The sequence below is a fragment of the Vanacampus margaritifer genome, chromosome 1 (genome assembly GCF_051991255.1).
Source record: "Vanacampus margaritifer isolate UIUO_Vmar chromosome 1, RoL_Vmar_1.0, whole genome shotgun sequence".
In the NCBI taxonomy this organism is placed as follows: domain Eukaryota; kingdom Metazoa; phylum Chordata; class Actinopteri; order Syngnathiformes; family Syngnathidae; genus Vanacampus; species Vanacampus margaritifer.
Window position 1 is genome coordinate 58,477,174 of NC_135432.1, and position 21,469 is coordinate 58,498,642.

Sequence of the window (21,469 nt, forward strand, 5' to 3'; positions counted from 1 at the left end):
GGATAATTTAGCCATATTGCTTCTCCCTTTGTTTGATCATGATAAGACTAGGATAACATCTAGAGGTTTATTATTGATATTAAAAAAAAACAAGATAAATTAGTAAACTTTGTCTGGCCTTTTGTTTATATTACAAGGGATCTAAAAATGACTTCTTATTTTTTAAATGACCCCATTATCAGAATGTAGTGTTGGGTGTTTGTTTTTTTGTAGGCCTTGCAAATAAAACATTCCTATTTTTCTAGGTCACTATCATCAAACGTCAAACATAACCTCAAAAATCCTATTTGATAAATATTGCACAACCAACAGAGGGATGACAAAAACCTGAACTTTTATACCTTTGAACCCTATAGATCAGGTATATAAAGCAGACTGGTTTTGTGTTGGAAAACAATCAACATTTTTGCAGATTTTTTGACGGCTCTTACAGAAATGAGTCATAATTAAATTACATTTATACATTTTATTCCCTGCCAATTTAAACAAATGTATACAGAGAAGCATCTTAACAGCCTACACTGCAAAAAACAACAACTTTCATTATAATAACTTGATCATGACTTGTTGCTTCTATGTGGCTACAATTTAACTGTGTATCAGAACGAGCGGAACCACACTGCCCCTAAGTGGCCAAATCGTGTACAACATTGAACAGTGCTCCCAAAAAAGGCACACACAAACAAGGGCGAGACAGTATAAAATAATTGAAATAAAATCGATTCCAAATCATACTAAATGAGAATCGATTATTTTTTTGCACACCCCTAGATTTCAGCCTTCATCCCTGGGGCACAGGAAGGTCAGATATCATTCATAAATAAAACAAACCATACTTCATCATAGCCAGATAATCCCGCAGAGATTTTGTTTTTTTGCTGCCGAAAAAGTAATTAAACTAAAACTAAAATATAATACAACTTTTAACCATTAGAAACATTACAAGAAACCTCTTTAGATACCACAGACAATTAAAATTGGATGTTCTCGCTTGGACTTTTTTTTCTTTTTCACTGAAATGCCCAGCTGGAAATGCTATGGCTCACGTGATGCCTATAAGAACTGATTATACCGTAATTGGCGATGGTTGGTGCTGTTTGAGAAAAAAGATTGAAAGGAAAAGGGAGTGCTAGGAGTTGACGTCATCATCACCGAGTGCTTATTACGGCCCTCGGACTCACCCACATCACTGCCTACATCATTGTATGGATTTTGAAAAAAGATTTATACTCAAATTGCCTCTTTAGATTGGCTCAACTTGGACCTAATGTACTTTTGAAAGGAGTTAAGTTGCTTTATGACATTTTTTATGTTTTTATGACACCATTTCTGACAATATATAACAGGCTATTTATTATAGAAGTGGATGAGCAAGACATTTGAATCAGAAACTTTTGCACATTGTATAACAAATTACTGTATTTATGTTAAATAGTAAAGGCGTTTGTTCACCCAAAAATATTATCTAAGTCAGAATTTCAAAATTACTATTAATCCACGCAGCCGTCGATCAGGGCAGATAGACTACAAGGCTCAAAACTTGAAAGCGGAGGCTACCATTGGAACATGAAATACATGAAGAAGAAAACTGTATGTGTCCTTTTCATGTTGCTCCCAAGAGACATGATCACTGTCTCAGCCCATCATGACTCATGTTATGCAATAAGTTGTTGTGCATTTGTGTGGATTTGTCTAATGGCTGTGGAGCCAGAGTCACATGAATGCCTTTCCAATCAGCTAAACTATGAGTGGATTCCCTTCATACTGAATGAATGTTCAACCCGATTCATAACACTTCACACACTAAGATGTTTGTGTTGAATTTAATACCGGGAAAATTGCACAAATGACTTGAAATGTTATTGCGCAACATCAATCCAATGTTTTTATTCAATCACGAAAAAGTACATAGAATTATGTGCACCCTGATTTACTCAACTTTATTTTATAGAGTACTTCAAAAAGCAAACATGCACAGCTTAAACAGAGTGCTTTGCATCAATACAACCAAACATAAAACACAATAATCAAAAATACTAAGCAAGTCAAATGATTCTTGATAAAAACTTAAAACCAATGGACCTTTGAGACAATCCTGCTGTGTCTTTGACCCAACTGTCAGTCGTTTTGAGTTGGCCAGCTGCACTTCCACGAGCGACTCGTTAGCGGTCTCAAGGCGCAAGAAGTTGTCGAGGAAGCGAAAAAAAGCTAACGTTTTTCCTTCATATTAGCATTTAGGAGGTCCGGATTATGAATAACCTCTTGTTTCACAGTCTTCATGTTATGTGAATTGTTGTAAATAAGAAAGAGGAACATGATAACAGCTGTTTGTTTGTCCATTGACACATATCCTGATGTTCCCCTATAATGAACAATGGATTAAACAGCTCAAATACTCTGTCTCAAACAAAATGAAATGCAAAATACAATTCCGTACATGTGCTTAAATGTCCATGTTTCTTTGTCTTGGATTGAAGTCCTTATAATAAAATACATATTTTGATAGACTAAGAAATTTATCTTTGAGCTATCGCAAATATAAGTCAATTAACCATAGCTGTTTTCGGGGAATTACAGATATTTTCAGGGAGGCATCAAACAAGCGCATAGTGGTTGGGGTAGCAGCCCGACTGAAACACTCCCACACACACACATGAAATCTGAAACTATCATACACATACTGACATGCGCTCATACACACTAGTAGTAAAACGTACATTACGCCTAGCCTTGAGGGCTGCTTTTATTACACGTTAAAGGTCATGCTGCATAGCATGGAGGTATTCATGTAGTGTAGTAGCTTCTTCTGGTAGAAAGATGGAAATGTTCCTCATTTGTAGCGAAGGAATACGGATAATTGCTACATTTGTTGATGAAAAGCAATTGAAATGCACTTTTTGGCTACAACCAGCAGAAGCTCTTTGAATTAAATTGTAACTACTTTGCTGTTTTAGGAAGTGCCTCATGAAATGAGCAGCGGGAAGATGAGCTATATGTATGTAGATCACTGTGATGACACTCCTGTGGGCTGCAGGAGTTAACAATATTCCTCAAAGCTTTTTGCCATATTTGTTTAAAAATAATTGTAAAAAAACAAAACAATCGATTCAAAACGGTTTCCTGTGGCCAATCAAGGAAATGCAGTCAATTAGCTATTCCTACTGTTTAATGCTCTGTTTGGAAATGTGCAGACTAAAAGCATACATACATGCTTTGAAAATGCCGGCGATAATGGACCATCTCGTTAATAATGCAGCACCGGAATTGCACTGCACCACCTTTTCGCTGTGAATCTAATCAGTAGTCATGTTCTTGTCTCTCTCAACTCCCTGGGACATGCTAATGATTTTTTAAAAAAAAAAAAATCTTTTTGAATGGCTATATTTGTGTGATATACATTTTGGAAAGCAAGAAAAGAAAACAACTTTATTGCCTGGTACTGTTGCTGTTGTCATCCAGACACTTGTACGATTAAGATTTGTGTTTATAACATGTCATAAGTCATTTCCCAGCTTGCGCATTGGAAAAGCATCGGTGTTACCTGAAGAAGGTGATTAATTTTGTAACCTTTGCAGCCACATGAAATCATTTTCACCCTTTAGAAAGCTGACAGGATCCATGTTGTTTACTTGGTACTGTCTTGCTAAAATAGATATTGATAGTTGAAAATTGCTCATTTGCATCATTGTATTACTTTTTGTTAAATTCCAGTTGAATGTGAAGAGGTTTAGCGCTGAGCCTCTGCTTTCTTTCTTTGTTTACATGTTTAGTAAATCTTCTTCAGTTTGTTTGTTTGTTTGTTTGTTTTAATAACGACATTCCCGCCCGTGTTTTTGGTGTTTTCAAACCACTGCAGCCAACTCACTTACATGTTGTGGCACCTTGGCTCCGCACTCGATAACAAATTGCCGTTTAAGCCTTGGTTTACGAGTTCGCCGTCTGCATAATGGAGAGTCGTTTCCGCTCAATGCTTTCCGGTTAGCGTGATGGATGCTGAATAGATGGATGAATGCCCCGCCATTTCGGTGAGTCAGACACGAGGCGCACATTTTGCCTGTTTGTCCTGTCACTTTTCCTCCTCCTCCCACGTAGGTTTGATTGAAATGAAGAGTAATGAAGGAAATCAGATTAGATTGAATTTGTAACTTATGTGTATTGACGTCACCTTTTAATGTCATTGGTTGAATCTTTGGTGGGTGGGTGTGCCATAAAGGTGGATATGTTTTCATACAGCTCAAATGCTAAGCTAATTTCCCTAAATCTTTTTGCAGGGGTTATATTTTGGCGAGAATACTGATGAAGGTCCATATCCATTATCATTTTTTTTCCTTCTATAATTAAAATTAGGGAAAGGCATAACAATCAATTATAATTGAAAAAAGATCATGACATACGAAGTTGATCGGAAGTTACATAGATACATCCACATTAAGGCACAACAGCTACATCACCGTACATCCACTTTGGCGCTATAAATAAACATATCATTTTGTAGCACATGACCGAAGAGCTTACTGTTTTCAGCTGAAACAAACTACAATCTCTGAGTGTCTTCTTCGACTCGCCTCTTCCTTCTCCATGCTCCCTCTCCCTCCCTAGTTCTCCTTCAGTCCGTTGCTAAGCAGCAAGGCCAGAGCTTGATAGTGTTGACGTTGTACGTGCGAGACCACTTCATAAAAAAAATAATTTAAAAAAGAAGGAAAAAATTGGCGTGGGTGTGCGCCACAGATAGACCGAGAAAGTCAGCCGATGCTGGTGAAAATAACCCCTTTGACTCCGCTGGCATAGAGACGCATTGATGTTTAATGAATATATATATATAAAAAAAAAAATTCTATCCAGGAATGGGAGGGAGGTGTAATACAAAGAATGAACATGAAGTCCTATAGACGGAGTTTTCGTGTCTATCTATTATGGTTGTCCTGATCCGATCACATGATCAGAAATCGGGCTGTTGATATGATTTTCAGCTGATGCATAGTGGCTGAAAATGATCCGCTTTTTATTTATATTTTTATTTATCACTGTTGTATTTATACTATTAAACCACTCGTTACCATGTGATAATATCCTCTAAAAGATGTTAAACTTCCTTAGCTCTTTTTTTTTTTTTTTTTCCCTTGCTCATGCTCATGCCTTTTTGTCCTTTTTGTATATTAAAGCGCTGTGGCGGCCAAGATGACCGCGGCACGGTACCGTCCCACATGGGAGCTGGCCGTGGACCCCCTGGTCTCGTGTAAGCTGTGCCTTGGAGAGTTCCCCCTGGAGCAGATGACCACCATCACACAGTGCCAATGTGTCTTCTGTACACTGGTGAGCAGTAACCGTCAGCCATCTATAAATAAATGACTGTATAAGTAACCTTCTGTTCATGTTTTAAGACTTTTTTTGTTGTTGTTGTTGTTACATTTGATAAGATTTTGGGGTTTGGCAAAATACATTATTAGAAGAGTGGTATTTATTAATCAGGGTGTCATGGAAAATTATAAAAATTTGAATGTAGCCTCACTTCACTAATGCCTCACCCACGAGTCTCTGACCAGAGCCACTGACGTGTCCAAAGTGTACACTGTAAACAAACCATTAGCTATGGTTGCTAAGTTATTAGCATGACTTATATTGTTGCTATAACACTAAATGTTTGGAGTTAGTTTTGGGAATATACAACCAATTAAAAAGAAGTGTTAAACTTGTATGTTGTTTGGGTGTGTATCGTGAGATGTATCACACCAGAAAAAGCGCAATACTGATGGATTATTATTACTTTGGATTTATTTTATAAAATGGGTGCCGTTGGCTCGGTAAAGTTTGGGATTTTTTTACATATTGAGTAGAGGATCATTTTAAAAGGACACATGCCATCAAAGTCCAATTTGCTTCCACTGTTTTATGTGTAACATGGGTCAAATCGAACGTCCCTACTCGTCGGCTTACTTTTCCCCGTTTCATGTTACCGAGATGCCCATTTGACAGAAGCATAGGCGGATACACCTGATTCTCAAAAGAAAAGTTTAAAACTTTATTCTGATGATTAATAAAATAGTTTTTGTTCAGTCTCTCTGTTTGCCCCGGTGGTTAGGGACCCCTGAAATCAAAAATTTTCAAGGACATAATAATAATAATAATAATAATAATATAATAACAATTTCTGCTGGTTAAGATCTCACAAAGTGTTTCTATGTGTCATGCCAACATTTCCCTTTTATTTATTTCAATGCGAAAAATGTGCTGAAAATATACAAAGATCAGAGTAGAGGAAAAACTCCCTGACTGGTGTGAGCAGACTAATTGCTATGATGTTTTTTTGTTTTGTTTTGTTTTTGCTATCATTTATCTGCCCTATGTGTCAGACTGTCTGACTGGTGGTATTTGTCTCTTCCCTGCAGTGCCTGAAGCAGTATGTGGAACTCTTGATTAAAGAAGGCCTTGAAACTGCAATTAGTTGTCCAGACTCCGCCTGTCCTAAAAGAGGACACTTGCAGGAAAATGAGGTATTGACACGATCATTCAACGTTGTGATGACTCATGGCCAGTAAGACCACATGCTGTGCAGCTCGTCGGACTCGTAAACATCAAACGTGTCCAATATGTCCCCTAATTTGGTTTTGCAAGCAGTATTTTCCATAAACAAATTCTCATGTAGTCTTCAGTAAAGTGTAACGAGCCTGTGCCACATTTTACATAGAATTACCATGAAATAAGCAAAGTAGTGGCTTACCAGTCTTTTTTTTTCTATTCTTGCCGCAACCGCTGCTCCTGTCAATCTGAGAGTAAAGCATTGTTCATTGTTGACACTTTGGTCCTCATGCCTCACAGCAGTTTTGTTTTTACATCAATTAACACCACAGTGTCTTCATACCTAAACTCTACCTTCCTCCATTTTTATGGACTGCTGTCATGCATGATGTCTAGGGTTGGGCATCAATTCTTGAGAATCGATTGAAACCCTGATTTCGTTTTGTCATCTATGAAATAAAAACATGCACAAATCCTAAATGTAACCAAATATTATTCCTCCTTTTCCCCTGGACGTGTAGATTGAGTGCATGGTGGCCACAGAGATGATGCAGAGATATAAGAAGCTTCAGTTTGAACGAGGTGAGTCAATGCAAAAAAAAAAAAGTGGGCAAAGATGCCACTATTTAGCATGTGCACGTCTCAGCGGGGGATACGGCGTGCTCGGCGATGGCCATTCTCACAGGCACGTGCGTCCCCTGAGCCCCTTGTGTGCTCCTCCCTCAGCGACTGTATTGCACAGCGACACACAAAAGGAATGACGACAATTGAGTCTGAACACGTGTAGCTGCACCGAGTCAATCATTTACACACGCTGGATATGGTTGCCGGTGAAGTACACACACGGCGGGGCTTCAGGCACTTAAGCGAGGGTCTCAGCAGTATAAATCATCGGCAGTATCATGCGCTGTTGTGCTTCCTTTTTACATTAGTGCATCCAAGAAACCATTTGGGCTGTTTTAGTAATGGAAAAGCAGGTGCAATAAAAAAAAAACGTTGGTAGGTCCAAATTTTGCCTTATAAAGTGATTTGTTTTTAGTGAAGATGGTAGATCTGTGTTCTCGCTAACTGCTTTAATTGCTCTCGTGCTAATGAGCATATTAGCGGAGACCCTCTTGCTGCCATGGAGTGCAGTAACCAAGCAACGCTTTCATATTTTTATGGCACACAACCTGCGGGTTCACCGCCTACACGTCGGCACAAACTGTACGTTGAACGTGGCTCTCACTAGAAGAATACATGCATGGAAATTTAACACTTTTGAAATCAACACAGGATGTTGAATGTAGAAAAATGGCTTTTTATATCATACAGGAAATTTAGAAAGATTTATGACATGCTGTCAAATAAAAGATGCTGTACAGTATGTACTGTATTTCCAAATTGTCTTTTTTTCCTTTTCTTTTTTCTTGCATAATCATTTAAAATTACCAATATTATTTTTTCTTCTTCTGGAGAAATAAAAAATAAAATACAAATACAATTAAAAATAAAATTAAATAAAATTACCAATATTTGGATTTACTGTACATGTTTTTCTTTGGACGGTCATGATATGTAGTGACAACAGTATAGGGGAGTGTATAGTCACAAAGTAGTTGGTTCTAGGGTTGTCCTGATCAGAAATTGGAGCCAGTCATAATAAAACTTTACGGGTTTGTGTGGTGCGCCGAATAAGATGACAGACGGTAAACCAAATCCACACAAGTACTAAGGATTCCACAGAAATGCTCGTTTTTTCAAGGTGCAACTTTTTAAGACCAGTTTTACAACACCTATTTGTTCCTAGAGGAGACCATACATTACCTAGCATTATGGGTGAGTTGAATATCAACAGAGAAACTGAATCAAATTGGTCTCTCAACTAGCAGGCGTGTTTATCAAGCGGCACATCAAAAGAGAACTGTATTACCAGAACAACTGTTACAACATCGGTGTTGTGAGAGTTGGAAGTGCTCTAATTATTCTTCATGAGTCAGATCTGTATTTTTGGACAATTTCCCTTAGACTGTTGTGTATTTAAGTCTTAAATGTAATTTAAATGTAATTATTTTGCATCATTATTTTGTGTTGCAACAATGATGTGCTATTAAGGTTTCTCTTGGTTTGAACCACTGCTGCACTAGACTTACACCAATATAATGGGTATCATGTGGGTCGGTGTGGCTCAGTGGTAGAGTAGTCGTCTCCAAACCCTAAAGGTTGTGGGTTCGATCCTCAACCCTACTGAGCATGTCAAAGTGTGTTTGAGCAAGATACTGCTGTTTCTTCAGTAGGTACAACATTTTTTGTGGCTGCGTAAATGTATTCATTTTTAAAGAGTATGTGTCAATGATGGCAACCTGTTCATTTTGTGCCAAAAGAGGTGCTGTTGGACCCTTGTCGGACGTGGTGCCCCTCTTCGACCTGCCAGGCTGTGTGCCAATTGAAAGAGGCCGATTCACCGGCACTGCCGCAGTTGGTCCAGTGTGCCGTTTGCGCGCTTGAATTCTGTTCGACCTGCAAGGCCAACTGGCACCCAGGTCAGGCCTGCTCGGAGAACAACCTGCCCATCACCTCTTTCCTGCCAGGGGAGAACAGGTACTATTTTTTTTATTATCTACTTTATCTTGGGTCATAGGCCCACATGATTCTGTTGTGATGTCAAACCCTTAGCTTAACTGTCTTTACAGATTTTAAATGACGTCAAACAATCGTCAGAAGATAAATAAATATAATACACTTTTGTATGCTAAAGTTTTACATGATCACCAAGCGTTTTTTATGGCAAAGAGAACTGTTAGTTGTTCATTTCATATCAAAAATGAATGTACTTTCAAGAATAAATTTCTGTTTTACATGATTAAAGACACTGCAATTAACTCATTCACTGCCATTGACGGCTATAGACGTCAAAAATGAATTTGAACTATTTCTATTAGTTAAACTTTTTTTTCCCCACTTTTGTTAACAGGAGTATGAAAACCTAGAATTTTTTTTATTGTACATTTAGAACAGATATAAAATTTGTGATTAATCGTGAGTCATGAAGTCATGCAATTGTTACAATTAAACATTTTAATCCCCTGACGCTCATAATATTTTTTTTTATTTTTTCAATTATTTTTTTTTAAATGTCTAGGTTTTCATACTCTTGTTAACAAAAGTGAGAAAAAATGTTAAACTAATAGAAATAGTTCAAATGAATTTTTGACGTTTATAGTGAATGAGTTAAAAAAAATCCCTTTTTAACTAGACCTAAATAAAAATTGCATACAATGCAATTACAAAACATTGTCACTGTCCAACAGGGTTGTGGAGTTCAAAAGTTTACAAGCAAATATAGAGGTATGGGAAAGTAAGTAAGTAGGTTAGGTTTTCTCAAATCTGAAATCTTAAAAATGTTATGACGTCAAACGTCTTCCTTATCTCTTTCTACGATTGGAAATTATGTCATAATAACGAACAAAGACCATGTAACAACATCATGCGCCATAAGAATGTCTACTGTGATAACATTAAACATCTGCTCACATCTTGTTAACCAACTTATCAGGGAAGATAAGTACAACAATTTTTTTTCTAATGCTTTGCAAGCATAATAGAAGCAATAAATACTTACAAAACATTTTTTTCCCAAAAATATTTTCAGGAATTAACTCGCTTAAATTTGACAGAACATTTGTAGAAATTTGGTGGAAATGTCAAATATCAACATTATTTTTTTTTCTAATTCAAAATTTGGAAAAAGTCAAGGGAATTTAAAGGATTTGAATATTGCCATTATTGTTGTATATTCTGGATTCTCCCAGTACTTTACCGGCCTGGTGGCCCGCCAGGCTTTTAGCCCACGACAAATAGCAACCGGATGTTGGCCGCCGTCTAGCCTCCACCTCGACGAATTGGAATGGCCGCATGTCGTCCACCCCTGGGCCAAATTTAGCTGCTAGTCCGTCCCTGACCACCAGGCTTAGCAGGTTGCCTGGGAGAAGCCATATTGTTTAAAGTCATTTCTAAGAACATTTTGCAAAATTGCAACACTAATAAAACTACACTTGCCAACCGGCATGACTCATTCCACTCCAAATGAGACGTTAAATATATTGACAAGTAGCGATCGATACGTCATACTCCGGGCACCTTACCTTAGTGCCATTTGTCAATAAAGTGATGAAGTGCATCCATAATTTGAAGCAATCTGACAGCAGCCTGGCTGACTCTGCCAGCGCTCCATCTTAAATTAATAAGAAGGCATAAAACAATCTGCTCCAACTCAAATGTAGTCTCACCTGGGCACCGTGCCCACTGACAGCGTGGCGGGGGTCCAGAAGAGGGCTGCCCCGAGACGCGCCGCATGGAGCTGACCTATTTCTCTGCGATATCCTCTTACTGTGGAAAAAGTCATTAGGCCTGTCAGGCTTCCTCTATCGGAGGCCACAGTGGAGGCAGAGAGGATTAACACGTCTACTCTTAGAACGACATTCGCCGACGGCAAGCTCATTCTTTGCACACCTGACCTTTTATCGTGACTTTTAAGATCAGTGTGAGGAGAAACTGATACCCGATCAAGCCATTTTTGGATTATTGAAATGACTGAGGGAGATTCTATCAAACGCTGCGTGCACACACGGCTCTTGACCCGTGTTTAGCTACGGGAGTAGCACAAAAGAATGTTTAAAAGCTGCCAATCAGATAAAATGCTAAAGCAGATTTATTTGATTGGCGTTTATAGAGATTGCTCCAGAAACAACAAGATGTGGAGCAAACAAAAGTAGAGCAATCCTGTCTTGCGTTTTCAGAGAACGTAAACAACTTGATGCCGAGTTTAATTGAATAGTTTTACTGTCCAGTGATGATAAATATGTGTCGTGTTGCTCATTCCGTTAAATGAGCGCTAATAACCCCACTGCTGTTCTTTCAATCCTAGATTATGGAGAAATACTCAATAAATCAACAAAAATAAATTCCCCTCCACAACGCCGCCATCTTTGTCACCTTCCCTTTGCTCCCTTTAGCCTCGACCACTGTGAACTGTTTTTTCTGGTTATTAGGCCCTCTTATCACACACAGACAACTGGTCTATGTTTATCTATCAAACACTCATTGTCTTTACTCCTGCTCACCACGCATAGCACCACTCTCTGTTCCAGCTGTTTTTTTAAAGGGTCAGCCCAAAAAAAAACATCTTGACGATATGTTCTATACAGCCCCACTAGTCTAAATATACGGTATTTTGGTTAATAAATTGTGTTTGTGAAATATGAGTTAAGCAGCAAAATCCAGCAGTTTTTATCAATATCACAGTTGCTTTGTGCTCTGGTAACAACCAATCACAGCTCAGCTTCAGAAAACAGGTGAGCTGTGATTGGTCGTTTCCTCCGAGCAAGTGGCAAAATGGCCGCCCTCTGAGATGGATGGAAAAAAACGTCTGGATTTTGCTTCATAACTCAATCAGAATGTCAACTGCCCCAAACAACAAACGCTTTGCAACAAATAAGTCACCTCATTAAATACAATATGATTAAAAAAGTACATGATCGTCGTAACGTACTGTAATCATCACATTGCACGGTTTTTGAATAATGTACAGTATGTGTATGAATTGACTTATTTTTTTGCCCTACTGTCCGGAATGCATCGAGCCTAGCTAAAATGACAGTCTTTTATCTTTTTGTTTCCAGCTCTTTCTATAAGAATGACGAGGACGACGCCCCCATCAAGCGCTGCCCCAAATGCAAAGTGTACATTGAGAGGGACGAGGGCTGCGCCCAGATGATGTGCAAGAACTGCAAGCACGCCTTCTGCTGGTACTGTCTGGAATCCCTCGACGTGAGTTGGCACTCACTTCGAATCATTCAGACGCGCTTTTTTTGCGGAAAAAGGACGTCATTGCATGTTTATTCAGGGATGTGATTTTTCCGCTAATTCACGGAATTCCGCTTTTTTTATCTCCCCCCCCCCCCCAAAAAAAAGAAATTCCGATTTTTTTTTTTTTTTTTTTTTTAGTAGTTCATTGTGTATGCACATGACTCCGACAGATAACATCTTCTGCTATAACAAAGACATTTGTGGTATGCTCTAATATGAGTTACTTTTCATTTGGTCATGATACAATTATTTGTTCATGAAATTTGAACTCTTCAACATTATTTATGTGTTAACTTAGTAATCACATTAGTTAGATATGATGATATTCTCAGTGATAGTTTTTAAAAGCAAAGGCAGTCCAATGTTTTTGAATGTGACTGATTTTGAGTTGACTAAAACTGCCATTTTATATGGGATAGTTCAATATACATTAAAAATTTATGCTGTTGTTTTGTCTATTTCTTTGTCATGTGAGTGCATTGAAAGTACTTAAAAACACGGAAAACCCATGAGCTCCGGTGCCCTGGACCTAGCTGGGTGCCAGCGGCCCCCAGACCCCCGGCTAAATTTTCAGATAATTTCACTTTGGTCAAATCACATCCCTGTTTATTTCTTTGGAATCCATCAAGAGACTGGTTGATGCCGCATCTTATGTAATCGCAGTTGTACAAGAGCATCCATACGGGTCACGCGGGTCCTTTTTAGAGAGCATTTTGTCTCGCACAACAGTTGCCCGCGTCTTTTGAGACCGCTCCCGTCTAATCAGTTTTGTGTCTGTGTGCGCGCATAACAGGACGACTTCCTCCTGATCCATTATGACAAAGGGCCTTGTCGGAACAAACTAGGCCACTCCAGGGCGTCTGTTATCTGGCACAGAACGCAGGTGAGAAATGCTCCTCGCCTGGCTCGTGCTCTTCAGGGCACCGAGTGGCTACGCACGTGCTCTGCCTCTCTCTCTCTCTCTCTCTCGCTCCGTCTCGCCCGCCCGAGCTGGCTGGCGCACACAGGCGCATTCCTTCTTCGTTATGTTTAGAGCACAATGGAAGAAAAAGGACAGCTTGCTCCGCGCCCTGCGATCATGTGCACCTTTTTCGCACATTCGCAAGGTTTACGTAACCGAGGTTTTGCTCCAGCTACCGGCGAGCAAAAAAAATAAATCAATGAATCTTCAATGGTAATTAAATAAAAGAAAAATATAACTGATAGCACTCAGTCAAGCGCTGACCACCACAGTTATTAACCAGGTCTTGCAGACACCCCCCCCCCCCCCAAAAAAAAAAAAAAAAATAATTGGCCATGTAGTTTTGCATCATACTACTAACTGAAGCACAAAAGTTACATTGAAATTAGTTATGTCGTTTTGTGAGTGAATGTAATTTTTTGTGCAATTCTCAACGCAAGAAATTAACTACCTGCCTAAAGTTGAATGGAAATTAGTTGTGAATTTTTGTAGCATTAAAATAACTGACAACTTTAAACAAGCGTTTTTCCAAATCTGACTTAAGATGTAACAAATGTTGGATATAAATTGTGGATCTTTTTTTTTTTTAATTAGCAAACCAATGAGTAAAGAAATGTCTCAAAAATAAAGTTGCAAATGTAATCGTATGAAATGTGATTCAGCAGACCATTTTCCAAATTAATTAAATCATTGATAGATGATAGATTGGATCCAGATTGAATTTATTTTGCATACACATAGAAAATGTGTTTGAATGTAATTATTTGGCCTCTTTTTAACCGATCATTATACTGATGTATAATATGACAATTAAAAGAAAGGGAAGGATTTTATATCAACTATTTTTGGTGTTGTCAGATTTTCAAAATCGAATATGCATAGTTGGAAAAATGTTTAGAACACTTTAGCCTGAAATTTGCACACCATTAAATAGCATTAGCAATTAGCATAAATTGGGATGGATGTCAATTTATTTCCGTCATGGGCCTTGTCATTGTTGTGGTTTCACTCATTTGGCCGTTATTGTGAAAGTGATATTAATGTATATCACAAGATTATATTATTTATGTATGCACAATTGTTCCTACATTTCACTGGTGCTGCATTCTATAATTTTTAACATTTAATTTAAACTCAGAAGTCATAGAAAATAGTGGTAACTGTGGGGGAAAAAAAATATTAAAGAAAAATGGCATTTTTGTAACATATTTCATACCGAAATGAAAGAAACAAGTCCATTTAGCCGAAAAATGAAGTGGACTCATTTAATTTGATATAGTGGGCCGCAAAGAATAATATGGCGGGCCAATTCTGGCCCCCTCGAGTTTGATACGTGGCATGCATAAAGTAACCAGACTGAAACCCATATCATGTAATATTCCCACATTTGAGTCATTGTGAACCCAGACGCTTATTTCGTCAAGATATTCATTGGGTACTGTGTCCCCTTTGACCAGCCTCCTTCTTCTGTCATTATTAGCATACACAGTGGCATCTGTTGCCCAGTGGGGCAGGCTGAGTCACACAATTACAGTTCAGCTGGTGGGGAGCAAGCTACGGCATCACTTGCTTGTAGCGTGCGTGCGTGCCTTTGTTCGGCTCGCCTCATTCCACCCCCTCGCTTCTCTCTAGCCTCCTCTCACGCTTTCATATATACAAAAGGCGCATAACACCAGCATAACCTTGCCAAGCTAATATACGTACAGCCGCAATCTGATAACTTGAATTGATATGGATCGTCTCGTGTGTAAGACAAGCATTCCAAGGCCCTTTTGTTTTAGTCTAAAGAACATCATGCTCCTTAAGCGGTACGGGTTGCGAGCCAGTAAATGTCACTTAAACAGACAATACTCTTAGTGATAAACATGTGTCCGACCTCAAGAAAGAGGAGCAATGGCGTTGTGGTATAAGTGTGTGGTGCATGTGACTGCGTGTTATGCAGTCCCACTTTGTCTTCGAATTAGCTTGTGTCTGGCTCCCCCTTATGGTCATGTAACTGACCTACTCATGTCAAGACACACTTTTTTTCTTCCCCTGGTTCATTCATTCCAAAAGTTGAATAGTATCTTAAATAATCAGATTAATTAATTAATTAATCATTAATTCAGTCAACAAAAAATTGTAGTAATACAATGGGCTCTTTGCACAAATCCACTACTTCCTGAACTCAGCGCCACGCCGTCATTTCCCATCTTTCATGATTGGACTAACTGATTAATCCAGGTGTGTCTGGCCATTGACGTCGTGGTTACTGAGGTCAGGTACACCTGGATTAATCAGTTTTTCCAATGGTGACAGACAGGAAATGAAGGAGTGGTGCTGAGTTCAGGAAGTAGTGGATTTGTGCAAAGAGCCCATTAAAAACAAAAATGTGAATAAAAAAAAGGGGGGAAGGGAAGGAGGGAGAGAAAGAAGGATTGGTTTCAGTCCTATTTGGAAGAAAGAAGTTTTTGTGGATACTCTTGGTTGTTCCCCACTGGCGCTTGGTGTTCCACAGGGTTCAATCTTTGGGCCCCATTCATTTTATTAATGGCCCCTGGGTTCCATCTTAAGAAAGCATGGTATTTCCCATTTCAGATCTATGTCCCGCTAAGTGAAAAGGACACTTTCTTATTATCTCATTTGCTCCCAAAAACATATAAAAAGCTTTTCTTTTAAATATTGCCATGGTCCCAAAAACGTAATTATACGTTTTTTTTAAATGCTACAGCATACAGAAAGCTTTGATGCAGACCCTGACCTAAAGAGGCCGCTTATGGCAGCAGAGTATAAGAGATCAACCACGGCCATGTTGCAAAACAAGCTCTTTTCCCCATTGTTTTCAACAGGTTTGTGAATAATGATGAAACTTAGCTATATTTTAACGCTAATTGCTGCAAAACAGATATAAATATAGTTTTTTCCCCAATGAAAGAAGAAACTCTAATCATTCTTTTGGTAGGTTCCATGTTTTTATAGCAATAGAACACAATATTCTGTGGGCCTTGCAAAATCAGTCAAAATCCATTAAAACAGCTGGGAGTGAAGGGGGTTGCTTCAGTGAAAATGGCTGAGAATGAATGAGTTTAGGTCACTTTTGTCCTGCCTGGAGGAAATCAAGGCCTCAATTTCAGTGAAAAAAACCAGACGTGGCTTGAATGTCACTAACAACTTATGTAAAGCAAACAGTCGAACTTGAGTTTTAAATTGGACATTCAGCAAAGCCATTTTTAAAACTCGCTCTGGCTTTTGATTAGGCATGAGACTACATTTGTTTTAGTTATATGGAGTTGACTATTTTTATGTTATTTATTATTTACTGTCTTTGTTTTTGTATGTTTATTTTTTTTTACTCCATTTACAGCACTTTGTATGCAGCGACAGCTGTTTTTAAAGTGAGTTATAAATAAAGTTGGGTTGAATTATATTGTTGGGTTAAAATACAACTTGATTTTAAAACACATGCTATTTTCCAGCTCACCTTAAAGGTCCCATCAAATTAAGTCAACTTTCATTTAAGCTTTGTTAAAGCCCGTTACCTCTTTGCAGGTGGTTGGGATCTTTGCTGGGTTTGGCCTGCTCCTGCTGGTCGCCTCCCCTTTCCTCCTCCTGGCCACGCCCATCGTCCTATGCTGCAAGTGCAAGTGCAGTAAAGGCGACGACGACCCTCTGCCCACCTAGAGGCCGCCGCCAAGAGCCGATGATGTGAAAAGCCGCTCAAAAAGGATGGCCCATCTTCATTTGGACCCACCTCCTCTTCTTTTCACACCGTTTTTATTTTTCGCCTCCCGCCGAGCTTTGAGTGCTTCATTTTTTGGGTCCGAGCCTGCACGAAGCCCAGGCTGCTTTGGGATCCATCGCTCTGCATGGTAGATAAGCAAGTTGACAGTGTGGCCCTGAAGAGAGGGGTGAAGGGTCAAAAGCCCCCCATGGGGTCAGACTTGTCATACATTGGTGGTTTGGCGCTTTAAGTGCTTTTGCCGTCGGTGGAATATCACAAACATTATGAGATGGACAATGAACTACTCTTGTCTTATTGTACTCAAGTAACAGCCACTCCCCCCCCCCCCTTAATCCGCCTCCCACCACATCACCTGATGTAGCTCTACAGTCCAGTAGCATTAGAGGCGCACCACGCATGTTCGGTGTTCACTCGATGGATTTGCACACATCAACACGATTGGTTTCCGTTGATGGTTGAGGTAGAGACTACTACGCGCCCCCTTCTATGATGTCATTGTTTGATAACCTTGCGCTTTTAATAGGACTGAGTCGTGTCTACTGTATGTACCGTCTTGTACTTTCCAGTTTCCAAACCTTTAAGGTTAAAGGGGGTCGGGCTCCAATGCGCACATTCGTCATGGTAGAGCGGCGACTTAAAAGCCTATCGGAGGACTTTCCGTTCTCCTTTACTAACGCCGGCAACCCCCCCAAGTGGGGGTTTAGCCAAAAAGAGAAACAGATAGCCTTAGGATTGAGAATAGCCAAAAGCAGCCATTTCCCCCTCGTGTGGTAAATCCAAATATATAATCCCAGGGAAAATGTGTACAAAGACCTTTCAACGTGTCAGTCGAGATCTGTGTTCTGATGATTCTATGATGTCATTCATGCGTCACTATGTTAATAGCCATACTTGGGGCGGGGCGGGGGCCTTCATTTTCGAAACGTCTTCACATCCATTCAACCGTCAGTCGCATCACCCACTCACGGAGATGTAACAGCTCAAATTGCAAACTTGCATATATGTTAGTGGTCCGAGTGTTGATGTTTTATCTTGCTGGTAGTTTTTATCATCCAGCAGAAAGCAGCTACTCCCTAAAAAGGGAGCAACAAAAAAAAAGAGCTTGTACAGTTGAGATAAACGAATGTTCCATTTTAGGGCACCTTGCTACAAAGCTGCCCTGATTAATCACTTGATCTATGCAAGTTTGTACATTCCCCTCATTTACATGCTCACTGATTGGTCGCCGTACGTTTTGAACATTACATTTATTTACAGGGAATTAATTGGAATGATCGTATTTGCTCTTTTTTTCCTCTTCAGGAAAAACTATTTGCCACTAGTTATTAACATGGTAGCCACACAACAAACTGATGTCCGCTTACAAATGTACTATGAGGAAATATGTTTTGGATGTTTTGTATCAGCTTTTCTCTGCTGTAGTTGGATTCATCATTCAGCAGTTTTTATAACTTTACTTTAATTTCATGTTATTGTAATCCCAGCAAAGTGACACAACACATTAAAATAATGAAGCCTTTGATTTTAAATTTGAAACTATATCGTATCTTGTTAGCCAAATCAACGCTATTCTCAAATGATTATCCACAAACTTTCAGGAATCCACGCGAGACTATATTTGGATATGTAATCCAATATTTTTAAGGTCATTTAGAACATATAGAAGTAGCTAAAGTAAAAGGTGAGATCACGCAAAAAATAGTTTTATTTCATTTTTCTGTGTGTGTGTGTGTGTGTAATAAGATGAATTTGCATCAACCAGCTTGATAAAATATTGAGTAAATGTTGAAATATTTTGGGTCTTCAAGCTACCCCAAAAATTATTGACCAATGTCATTTAGAGCTAATGAATGCAAAAAAATTGAACTTCGAATCGCTACTGCCAGCTGTTGCGCAAAAATGAAACTTTTTCCCTTCTTCACATACTCAATGCCCACATGACATCACAGCCACAGACACAGGGCGGGAAATTTGAACCCAAATCCAGTCTGAAAACTATTGGCCAGTAGGCTTGCAGGAGTTCTCATTATGAACAGCTAAGGTGTTAATCTACTAATTAGTGAGTCATAAATGGTCAAATAGAAAAGCCGTTGTAAAGATATTTTTGGGCACATTGTTACAGAGAGCAGCTTTATAAAAAAAAAATAATAATAAAAAAGATAGAGAGAGAGAAAAAAGTGACGTCTGAGTGTGTTAAGGAATAATGCTATAGGCAAAAAAAAAAAGATATTTGAATTACACAAGATAATTGTGATCAATCACTTTGCTGGGGCTACACACAATCAACCCCCCCCCCCCCACCCCACCCCAAAAAAAAGTCATCTGATTTGACAACATACACTGTTGCATTACAATAATGCACTCGTATTAACCATCATTCTGGTGGCGTTCATGTAGCATTGAGTTCAAAATGTGTCTAAAGTTACATTAACAAACAACAAGCAGGTCACGTGTTGTATACAGCAGTAGCTATTTTAAGCTAGAAAGTAGCTCAAACATCTGCAGCTCCCTCTGGATCGTTTGTCATATTAGTCGCCTTAAGTTCGTGTAGCCCTTTTTACTAGCATGACATACATTTGCTAACATTTTTCAACTGTCAAATTGTGCTTTCTCCCCCTGAAAGTGATTTGATTCTGGATTTAATTATTTTATTTTTTTTACATGACAATCGTGCCAAGCAGATTTGCTATAAAGAAGGGCGGTAGTTGTCTACTGTATGTACATTTTGACTTTGTATTTGTAATGTAATGCCAGTTTTTACAGGGTGGAAATATTCTAATGCTTCTTTAATGTGAGCGCTGCACTGTAAAGGGGGTTTAGTTGTTCATATGGAGGTGTCATTTGTGTGTTCTGGTGCCTGGTGTGTTTAATGGCGATAGCTTTCAAAAGATGATTTGCTTGTACTTGTATTTTATTTTATTGTCATTATTTTATATCATTTTTTTTTACAACTTTGAGTATCAGGGCTGGTGAAGAATAAAAACGACATACATTATGGATTACTTAAATTCAAGAATGTCACATTTACAAGGTGAGCAGGCACCAATGACGTCAAATAAGATCCCGGCCATTTCCATTGACATTTATTCATTAAATGACATTTTCTGTTTGCTTGCAGTTACACAATTGAATATGCAACAAAAACTAATAAAGGGCCAAACTCCACAATCACACTGCATTATGCCAATCAGGACTTCTAAAAAACTTACTCCAGATTAGACGTCAGCACAGGTGTTAAATAAGGGCTTGCTTCTAAATGTTTGAATGGAGAGCAAGTATTGTGTCATAGGATAAAGCTGCATGATTTTTCTCGGGAGTCTAATTAATAAAGCAAGGTTTTAGCCTCCAATTATTATCTTTTTCAAGCAAAACAAAAGACAAAAAAAACTGCCATATTTGTTTTGGGGCCCATCTCAATCCCTTAGTGAGGAACGGGCTGTATTATTATTATTTTTAATAGGCTATACAAGTGACTCGCATAATACTTGCATTTGTGTTTGAATTGTTTGGTTTAAAAAAAAAATACAGCTGACCCGGTTGCTAACAAAAGATGACATATAATTTCTGTATGACTTAGTTTCAGTATATCTACAGTTCCACTAACACTGTGATACCAGATATTAAATGTTTTTTTGTGATTCATTTCTCTTGATTCAGGTGTTGTGATTTGGTTCCCTCTGGTGGTAAAAATTGTTAAATTCAGTTTACACTGAGGCGTTGAACTTTGAGGCACATATAAACCTAACTCCTGCTCACAATAACTGTTTCAAGTTTTAAAAATATATTTTCACATGTCAGTTTTCTATTTTTAAAAACGGACATGCCTAATTGAAAGATTAGGTACCAGTTAATGTATTTTCATAGTTATTAGTTAAGTAAGTTATGCTAAATTGAATTCATAGTGTAAAGAGGAAAATCAACAATTAGGTGCTTACGTCACAATTTCATCAAATCAAAATGGCGGTCGAACATTATTTTGATTTCAAGATGTAATGAAATGTTTGACTACTACAACAATCTACTTAGTATGTTAGTATCAGGCAAAATCAATACAATACGCCGTTTCTTTTCACCGTGTAAGGTGCTAAAATATAAATGCCCAGATGTTTGGAATTGTATATAGGAAAACCTGAATAACAATAGCAATTTTTTAAAATAATATCTATCCATTATTTTTTCTATATTCCTTTTCCGCATGATATAAAAAAAATTGCACGTTTAAAAAAGTATGACAAGTACATATTATTCCCCGTAGTATATGAAGTTAGTTGAATTTATTCTGCTGCTCATGATTGAAAGCCACCACTAGAGGGCGTATTTGTATGTGTTTTTTCAATAGTGCCTTTGTGAACTACATAAATCAAACCAGTACAAATTATGACTGCAGTTTACAGCATTTTTCTTGCTCCAAGTTACGTTTCCAT

At 38.4% G+C, this 21,469-nt stretch overlaps 1 protein-coding gene across 1 annotated transcript in view; it reads left to right on the forward strand.

Annotated features, from left to right (window-relative positions):
• The window catches only part of rnf144aa (ring finger protein 144aa), a 31,455-nt gene extending 10,768 nt beyond the window's left edge, over positions 1 to 20,687 (forward strand). Inside the window, exons 2-8 of the mRNA XM_077557319.1 lie at positions 5,163 to 5,313; positions 6,387 to 6,491; positions 7,038 to 7,098; positions 8,880 to 9,096; positions 12,177 to 12,324; positions 13,157 to 13,246; positions 16,853 to 20,687. Coding sequence (XP_077413445.1) covers positions 5,163 to 5,313; positions 6,387 to 6,491; positions 7,038 to 7,098; positions 8,880 to 9,096; positions 12,177 to 12,324; positions 13,157 to 13,246; positions 16,853 to 16,984 — 904 coding nt within the window. The 3' untranslated portion in view covers positions 16,985 to 20,687. The remainder of the gene's footprint in view (positions 1 to 5,162; positions 5,314 to 6,386; positions 6,492 to 7,037; positions 7,099 to 8,879; positions 9,097 to 12,176; positions 12,325 to 13,156; positions 13,247 to 16,852) is intronic.
• The last annotated feature ends 782 nt before the right edge of the window (positions 20,688 to 21,469 follow it).